Consider the following 10,071-nt stretch of genomic DNA (forward strand, 5'->3'; position numbering starts at 1 on the left):
AGGTTGCACTCCTATTGAACCTGGATGAATAGAAGCAAAAAGGCAACATGTTCCTGCCCAGAGGAAAGCAACCACTGTGCTGGGTTACTGCTGAGAACACTTCATTCCAGTCACTATGTTTAAAGAAACACATCTGCATATTTCACCTGACTCTACTGTGGGGATTTTACACTCTCATGTCACTTAAAGGCTCTATGCTGTGATCAAAACATGAGCATTAAAAAAACAGGGCCACTTTTCTCCCAACAATTAAAACAGGACTGGAAGCGGCGATCACTCACACACTGACACAAAACTAAAACTACTGTATCATCAAAGTGCTTATTTTTCCTACATCTTAAACTTTACAGTTGTGCATGTTAATGTGGGTTTATTTGAATTTAAAGGCACAATCGATAATTTAAAACTAATGGATTTGGCCTTTAACAAATCAGTCCAGGCTTAATCACTGTCTTTGCTGACTTTCTTGCTCTTTTACAATCAACCCCCCTGACTTTGAGCAGCACCCTCACAAGTCACAAATCAGCTCAGAAAACTCAAGCGTGGTTTACAGTTCCATTCCTCACATCCACATTTTACTCAAAGTTTACTCTGCACAGTGTACATGAGCCGCTAAGACTAATCAAACTTCAATGTAGGTACGCTAAAAATACCCACATTTGGTGCTTTGCAGTCTACATTTGGCCTAAAATCCTAGACCTTGACCTGGAAATGCAAAGTGTTGTGCTGTGCAAACATAGTTGGTGTTTTTTGAGATGGATCTGCCCATACTGCAAAAGAATCAAATAAATCTTGTCTTGTCAACATCTGGTGGACTGCTGTTGGAAAATAGAAGGGAAGTAATATTGTGAATGTATTATATGAGAGGTCCAGATAGAAGGGAATAGCCTTTTATCTGCTTTAGAGTCACACAGCAAAGATCCAGAGTGGTGGGTTTTTGGGTCAGCTATGATTTGAGGCTTGATGGTTGTTGTATGTAGTAATGCAAAGTAATGCAGACACCTGACTGTGCCATAATGCCATTTAAAGCACCCTCCTCTATTACTCTATACGGGGAGTTTATAGCCCTGACCCCTCCAGATAAAAGCCCAAACATGACACCCTTGCACAGCGCATCCTACCCGGCCATACCTGTGTCCTGTCTGAACTGGTGCATGGACTGGAGATCTATGATGTACGGCGAGAGCCGGCTGTCCACCTGGCCGAGCACCACGCTCCCTCCGCGGGGGTCGCTGCTCCTGATGGCCGCCTCTATCTGGTGGGAGACGGCGGGGCCGTAGGGCCGCCACCGGCCGTGTTCGTTGAGCCATTCCCACACCACCACGGCAGAGGCCAGGAGCATGTTGTTACTGTTGGCCCTGGAGAGAAAACAAATGATGAAATACCGCGAAAACAATTATTTGTTAGCTAAAAGTGTCGCTAAGCCCCTTCGGAGATGACGTGGGGGGGGGGTTTAGCCAAAATAAAGCCTGCATGCTGGAAGCAGAGGCCAACCACACAACAACAACAGCCTTTATTATGATCTCTACCGGGTTTCACCTTGCCCTTTCTGGCTGTACGGGAGTCTTGCTCCCTCTGGATGAATGAATAAAAGCAGACTTTTAGCCCAGAGCTAAAACAATGCTTATTTTCTCTTACATGGAGCCGCGGCTGAGCTAACGCCGGGAGAAGACTCATTCTCCTACGAAGATCCTCGCATGGCCCGGCGGAGAAGCAAATCACGGTCCTCGCTCGACTGTCTTTGTTGTAACACCGTAATGTGATGGGAAAACAGCCGCAAAGGGAGCAGGCAACGAACCGGGACGGCTGTGCTTTATCGTCGCTGGGTCCTCGCTCCAGACACACAGATAGCTTCTCTCCAGCGGCGGCCTTTTAACGTTGTGTGGTATTCTTGCCTCGGTTGGAGAAACCCCTCGGTACGGGGGAAATGCGGTGTAAAATAACGCTTCGGTGGTTGTTTCTCGGACGGTGTGAGCTCAGGAAATGTCCGCGTACGAATCCCGACAGAAGCAGCCTCGGCAGGGTGTAGGTAGCAACAGCTAAGTGTGTGTTTTTCTCCCGTAGTTTGGGGCGTAGCATACCGAAATGTTGAGAAAGTAGTGGCTCCCAACGGCGCAACCTCAGTAGTAACCCGGCTCTCCTATCAGAACAGGTTCAACCGGTCTGGACCCAGACAACACAACACACAACACTAACACACAACACCATGTGTACCACAATGGGCCCAAAGGCAACGCTTCTGTTATTAAGAGTTATAGGCTGAACTCCTTTCAGGTTCATACAGTGTTAGTACTAGTAACTACACTAGAAGGTACTTCTTATTGAAAGTCTACCATTTATAAAGAAGGCTCGATGTTTTCCGTTCTTTGTGTTCTAAACAAAAAATCTGAAACCAGATCATTTCTTTGTTTTCGGTTTTTTAATTTCTAAATGGCTCATTTTCGGGAAGCAGCACGGTTTTGGTTTTCTCATTTAAAACCTACAGTCCATTGGCCGCGGAGTGCACTGAGCAGTAACACGCTGCTGGGATTGTGCACATTGGTTAGGCCTATGCACCAGTTCATGTGTCCATTCTATCACTTTCACCACTGCACAGAGAGGCTCACACATTCACCTGCTGGTCACTTCTGGGTCCACTCTCCTAGTCCAGGACTCTTGGAGCAAAATCCAGGATCGTCACAGACTTGTTCTTCCCTGTCGTCCTCTCGGCTCCACCATGGCTCTTTCTTTCTCCTCCTCTACCCCAGGTGGTCCCACAAAGCCAATGTCTCCTAATAATGAAACTTAAAATCCAAACAGAGAAGACCTAGATTCCCTTTATCAGGGATAGGCTCATGTCGAATGAAATAAACTCTGCCATGTTTGTCCTAATGCTATCCTTTCGGGTCCATCTTTACGCTGATGTTGGGAAAACTTTGTGAGGGGATTTGGGGGACAGCAGCCCCCCGGCTCCTGCCCCTCACCACGCCCAGAAAGCCCATTGGTGATGGGTACAACCAATAGAAAGGGGCTCCGAAGACATATTCAGCCAGGGTAGGGGTCCCCCCCCCCGTTGATCCAAGCACCGTGCAACACCACAGACTTCTCATTTGAACTTTTATTACACTGAGTTAACCTACTTTTGTTTGACTTTTTGTTTGCAATCTTTAATCCATTTTACACAACCGGTGCAGTATGATTAAACATGTTCTACTTATGACAGTTATGTTGTAATAAAATGAGACCAGTGTTAAGACTGAGGTTTGCTACAGCTGCTTGTGTTTTTGCAGGCGGTCACATGCTGCCACCTGGTGGACATATTTGAAATGTCACATCATTTCATTTTTTGAAGGCAGGTTAAAGCTGAAATCCCCAAAGTTTAACGCAGCAGAGGCAGTTTTTGAGAGCGCGAATACAATTGCGTCGTCAGTTAATGCTAAAAGATTACAAGGGTGCTCGTAACTATCTATTATTATAATTATTATTATCTATTGGAAATTCAATATGTTCCTACGTATTTCCCTCGTATTAAAGCTTCTTATCCCTGTTTAGGACGACGTCGATTCAGTAGGGCTGGAGTGTGGCAGAGCTTGAGAAATACACCAGTAGTAAAACGTCGGCGACAAACATTTAGGCCAATGTGACGTCATGTATGATCGTCACTGGCCCAGTAAGGCTTCAGGGGTTAGAGCCCACCTGGTGCGTTGTAAAACCAGTCGCGAGTTCAAATCGTCGCCCCTGGCTGAGCATGCGTTTGTTCGTGTTCTGTTCTTACATTTTCGCCCACAGTATGATCACATATTATTTTGCGAAGACATGAAAAAAAGGTTCTGTTTGTTAAACGTATAGGTAAGATATTTTTTAATTGAATGACCTAAAATGAAATGCTTAAGAAGGCATTTGAACTTTAATAGCTTTCTAACGCTTACATATATATCATGATTCTTTAAATTACTGGTCCCTTATTTTGAGAATCGTAACATGATTATCTTTGGGATTTTGTTTGATGATGATGAATGTAAAGAGGCTTGTCGTGAAGAAGTGGAGATTTCATACAGAGGGTCACCACTTAGGTTGATTTTGGGCCATTATGGCAGGATGATGGTGAAAACTAATTTTAACTTTTCAGTTCCTCTTTGTACTAGGTTCGGTTATTTTTTATTCCTTAAAATTGTATTTGTCGCGTATTTTTAGTTTACAACGATGGGCAGGACGCGACATTAGAATCAGTTGTCACACAATCTTAGTGTAGGCCTGTATTGTGGAGAGGGAATATGTGGGTATGTTTTGCCTCCGCCCGAACGGCGTTAGGGGTGGCCTGTTGTAAAATGATGCTGAACAAAAAGGGAATGTGAAGTTTTGACACGGTCGTTGGAAGCTAATGTTAGCCAGCCGTTAACAAGGTCAGGTGAGTTATCAGTCCTTACCCAACATGCTTTACCCTCCTCCGAACTGTTAACGTTGTGGTTGTAAATGTAACGAGCTACTGGCGGACTTTGAAACCGTCTTCGCAGTGGGTCCTCAGCTGACCGACCACCCGGGTGCAGGGACAGGGGTCTACAGTCGCGCGAATCGGTGCCCGTGTAATCTGTAAAAGCGGCGCCATGGTTTTGGACGCCAGTGATAAAAATAGACCAGACAGTTAACCAACGAGTTACAATAGGTTCAGTAGGCGAGTTGACAGCTCACTTGTGAAAAGTTCGCGAGGTGTGTATACGAAATGGGGAATATCTGCGCTCAGGTCACGGAGCCCGGATAGCTCGAGTCGGTAAGAGCCATTCAGACTTTTAATCTGGGAGGCGTCCAGGGGTTCAAGTCCCTGTTCGGCGGCGATGGTCTTTTCTTGCGTGCGTCAACTGTAGTTTTTTGACCCTACTTCCCTAGGCTTAATTTTATTTCTATTTTTAATTTTTTTTAAAAATGCTTGATTGGAAATTGTTTATCAAAAACATGTTCACAGTGACCAGAACCTCTAGGTATGGATACACAACTGTTTAATTAGATTCAAGAAGTCATGTTTCAGTACTCCCTAATGGATATTCTGCGTTAACAGATGCATAGCAAGATACATCATATAAGAGAGACATTAGGAATATATATAAGCTGAGAAAATAAATAAGTAAACAAAAGAAGGAGTATACAAGGATGTAAGGGCAGGTATTTACTTAAAAAATGAGGGCTTAGGCAAGGGTTAAAAAATGTGGTTCTACCATATAGAGTGTCAAGTTTCTGGGCAGGGGCGTTTTGTACCTTGCTTTCATGAGATTTAAACAAGGGAAACTTCGGCAGACTTTTTTACCGTGAAGTCGGTTTGATCCCCACTAGTAGGTCCACCGGAGTTTAACCTGGTCGATAAAGGGAAGAAAGAACGAGGCCAGGGAATTGGTTCTAGAACAAACTGTGAGATCCTGCAAAGCTAATGGCCAAAGGGCTCCAAGTTAGTATTAATAGCACCTTCTTGGGGCATCTCCTAAAGAGTGCCTTTTTGCTCCATCGTTAACAGACACAAAATGTAATTAATAATGTGCTGTGCAACATGATCAAGGCCCGTTACATGACATACAAACATGGCTGTTGTTAGGTATATTGTTTTTATTTGGATTCAAGATTAATTACTAACAATGATCGAGGCTCGAAACTTAGTTTGGGAACAGGTATTTGTTCGCTGCTACATGTTTTAAAATTGGAGTTTTGATGTCAACGGTAATCAATTCTTTGATTTGGGCCTGTCCGTTAGGGATTGTTGATGGAAGTTGCCTATAATCTGATTATTATGTTGCTGGATGAGTTGGCCTAGATTGGCCAACCTATCCATCCACTCATGCAGCGAGTAGAGTTGACAGACTCCCGAGCCCTGCAACCAGTAGTAAATAATCACTAGGAAAGTTTGTTCTTTAGTTCTGTACTACTTACTAGTACTTACTGCTGTAACTCGATGTAATAGATTTCTGTTTTTTTGGTCATTGTTATACCCATAAACATTAACCAAAATAATGAGCACATTATCTATCGTCAGTACACAAGCTACCCAATGACCATCACTGTCAGACTTCTCCTTTATGATCTTTATAATGGATAGCCAATTACCAACACTATTTGAACATGCCTATTTATCCATGGCTTAGATGGTTCAATGGATAGCTTAAAGTAATAGATAAACAATTTAAATAGTTAGCTAAAAGCCTTAGAAAAAATTCTGACGAAGACAAAAGTAATTGATAAATGGGTTTCTACTATTGGTAGTGGTAGCAATGTAAATGTAAACTGTATAATAAATATAACTCCCAGTTAAAAAAAAAGACCAAATATCTTAACTTGTTTATTTTCCAAAACGTCAGCTTTTCTATTATAGTATATATAGTATATGTTGTTTTCCAAAGCCATGGACTCACAAAATAGTCAAATCAAAAAATAGTTACAATAGTTATACATGTTTTCATTGGATTCTTGCAAATAGGAGCACTAGGAGGAGCCAGAGGAACCTGATTGTTTTTACAAATATGACAACAAAAAGTAATTAAAAAAAAGACTTACTGCAGCTTTAAAAATAAACAACTTCTGCCCACGTCCGGTTTAAGCACCACCTATTCCAAGAATAGATACTGATACAGATAATTGGTACATGTTAAAATAACTATTTTAGGTCAACAGTTGACCCTAAGCTTACCCTTAGCTTACTATATACATAATATACTGTATCATCAAATACAATGACATTTTCAGGAGAAAGCTACAGATATCATTACAGATCCTTTACATTAAAAAAAACACCCACTCAGTAGATCTGGATCAGAAAACCACCACCTTATGAACTGAGTACATTTTGTTCAATTAACTGATATTGTTGTTGATCTTGTTATTGTCTACTCTTTATGTGTGGAACGTGATCAGTAATTGTTTATTTAGTGAAATACAGAAAAACCCCAGACTCACTTGTGTAAGATTATTTTTAGAACAACATAGCTTGAAAAGCACAGGTGTGATTAAGATCATTAATACATTGCATTAAGTGTAGCAGGTCCAGGGTCTTCAGAAACCTCATTAGTGACAGATTTTCCTGCAAGGAGATGTCTGCTGTGAAAAGGGTCTATTACATTAGCTGCTGTTGGTGGTTTGTTTACGAATTGTGTGAAGTGGTTTAGTCTGTTTGGTGCTGTTAGCAGTGGGGGTCTCGTTGGTGGTCTTCCTGTTTGACTTGGCTTTCCAGTTAGCGATGCAAACAGCCAGCACCATGATGAGCAGCACAATCCCCACACCCATACAGTACCCGTGTTGAAAGAGGAACCAAGAGGAACCTGGAGAAGAATCTGAGGAAATACAGAGAGACAGAGGAAATGAAATTGAGGCCGCTTACTTGATTCTTGAGAGCTGTTGGTAAAATCTGTATTTAATGAAATCACAACTTAATCACACTTTTCCTAAAAACAGCTGCTCTGCATCTCCTCTGGTTGTATTATGTATGTTATGCTAAGTCTTTCAGGGTGGTAAAGTTAGGATGTGTGAAATATAACAAATTATGAGGAATTCTGTCGCACATCATTAGCATATTGGCTCCTTATAACCTCCTTATATCCCCCTATTTGCATCCAAATGTGCATCCAAATGTTTATATATTTAAGGCTCCCTCAACAATTACGTATCCATGTTAAATTGTGCCAATCCAACCCCAAAAAGGAGATTTTTGAAATATGTTGTTTTGGACTGTGCAGCAATTTGCGAAACTTCCATCTATGTTTTTAACTATAAAATACAGTCCTAACAACCCACATCAACAGTGTGCTGATCAAAGCCGGAGGACGCCTACAAGCCAGATGGCTATTAGCACTGCCAGCTTCATAAATATGTTGCATGGGTGATACAAAGGGAGTGCAGGGGAATGCATACGAGTGAGAGGGCAACTAAGGGAGAGGGTCAAGATATTTTGCGGCCGGTGGTTTTTTGTTTTGAAATGAAAAACAAACAAAATCCATTTATAAATATATATATAAAAGCAGAAAGCGGCTTGTTATTTTGTTTCCTGTTTTTTATTTTTAAAACAGAAAATGGAAAATGGCTTTTTCCCCATATTGGTTTTCTCATTTCAAAACAAAAATCTGTTGGCCACAAAGTACACTTATCAGAAGGACATCGTCCTTCAAGCAATTGACCCTTCCTAAGTCCCACCCCTTGTGTCAGGGTAACAACTTAAAATATTAACAAATGTGAAATACAAAACTTGCTTACCTTGAAGCATTGTTCCTTTCCCAACCTTTAAATGTGCGTTCACACTAGCAATACAGAAATACAGTCCTAGGTCCCTCTTCTCAACATCAGTGATCCGCAGTGCCAGAGACCGGTTTGTCAACTCCACTGAGAAACGAGGGTTGAGCTGAAACCCTGAGAAAAAAGCTGTAGTCAGTAGAAGGTATATATCAAATCAGAGTAATAAGTGTAATGTCCCTCCTCCCAAGCTCAACCGCTTTCCTGAAGACAGGTATTTTCAACCTCAACTTCTGCCACTCAGGAATCAAGTGGGATGCTATTTATCCGAGGCTTCCAATCTAATTCCACTTATGAGTTGTATGCTCTCTACAGCCTCAGTTCAGTTGAGTTTAGAGCTCAGCTCTTCATATTCATTCAAATCAGCATTTGACATTATATACTATACCTTGGTTTAGTTGTGCGTCTTTGAGGCTGGCACAGAGGACGACAGTGGGGGGGAGATCTGGGTTGTGCTTAAACCATGTTGTATCATAAAGGTAGGAGATGTTACAGCCCAGAGTGACTGTTGAACCGAACTGGACATGTTGGACCTCAGCAGCAGGCACAAACAGCATCCAAAAACCAGTCATAGTGATAAACCCTAGAGTGGATCAAATGGACATCAATGTTATAAATGTATGCGTGAGTTTGATCTGTAAAAATGTTTGACACAGACCTTAACATTTTTAAAGATTAAGTGTATAACATGTAGGGCTCTATGGGCAAATGGAATATGATTTTCATTTTAAAATAAGAAAACCAAAATCGAGCCATTTCCCATTTTTTGTTTTGAAAAAAATAAAAAACAGTAAATGAAAAAACAACCAATTTACTGTTTAAAAAAGAAAACCAGAAAACATTACCCATATTTATAAATGAAACAGCAAATTTCTCGTAATTTTGTTTTTCTCATTTCAAAACAAAAATCTGTTGACCGCAAAGTACACATACCCATAGGTATGTTTTCATTAGTGTATAAAATAAGAATTGTTATGTTTTCGTTAAAACATAACAATTAACAATTAGAAGTTTTCACGGCAACTGCAGATTCTCCAATACACTTGGAATGTGACCAATATAATCACTAGATCTCACTAAATCGTACACACTAGTCCTTTAAAGTTGGAGTACAGGACATAAATAGTCCTTGCCAAAGTTCCCACATTACTGATTACACCCATACCTCCCAAGTAAATCTCTATGTAATCTACAGTATACCGAAGTTTTTAAATCCGTTGTCTCTCTCTATTCTCTGTCATCTGGTGAATTTCCCTGAGATAGCCAATGTACACCCCACCTCCTAATTTTTAACCTACCCCAAAATTGGATTTTTTTTCTTTTCCAATTTGGGTTTCGTTCATTTTACAGAATCAAAACAGCTCTTGGGAAGGTTAGCAAGGATTTACTACTAGCTGCTGACTCACAAAATACTACACTTGCTTGTAATATGTTAGCTTACATACAATTACTACAGTGGCAGTAGTTTTTCTGTGGCAGTTGGTGGAAATTCCACATTCATAGTACCTCTCTCTTCTGGTGTCCATCTCGGAGCAATCTTAGGTCCCCATGTTTTCTCTATCTATATTCCTCATCTTTGTTATTTAAATATGTACAACATGCAATTCCACCGTTACCCAGGTGGCACTCAATTCTCTCTCAAACTTTAATCTCATGAATCATCTGATGTCATGTGGTTTCCCCGGTTACATATTATTCATACTGTACGTAACCTGTTATGTGCAACAGTTCAGTCTGAGCTCCTGACAAGAAGTTGTTCTGGTTGTTTCATCAACACACCTGTTTAGCAGTGTTGATTAGTTGTTGAAATGTTGAAACTAGCACCGTGGTACA

General features: G+C 41.1%; 1 protein-coding gene across 2 annotated transcripts in view; it reads right to left on the minus strand.

Moving 5' to 3' along the window:
- The window catches only part of LOC118326886 (E3 ubiquitin-protein ligase DTX4-like), a 33,778-nt gene extending 30,851 nt beyond the window's left edge, over nt 1-2,927 (minus strand). Inside the window, exons 1-2 of one of the 2 annotated variants that reach the window (XM_035660031.1) lie at nt 2,615-2,927; nt 1,132-1,358 (exon numbers count right to left, since the gene is read on the minus strand). In XM_035660031.1, the coding sequence (XP_035515924.1) occupies nt 1,132-1,342 (211 nt within the window). In that variant the 5' untranslated portion in view covers nt 1,343-1,358; nt 2,615-2,927. Of the gene's footprint in view, nt 1-1,131; nt 1,359-1,638; nt 2,124-2,614 lie in introns of those variants that run through there. The other variant, XM_035660030.1, reaches the window with a different exon arrangement.
- Nucleotides 2,928-10,071: the final 7,144 nt, after the last annotated feature.

This window comes from Morone saxatilis, unplaced genomic scaffold (assembly GCF_004916995.1).
Source record: "Morone saxatilis isolate NCDOM2014 unplaced genomic scaffold, NCSU_SB_2.0 Contig17, whole genome shotgun sequence".
Classification (NCBI taxonomy): domain Eukaryota; kingdom Metazoa; phylum Chordata; class Actinopteri; family Moronidae; genus Morone; species Morone saxatilis.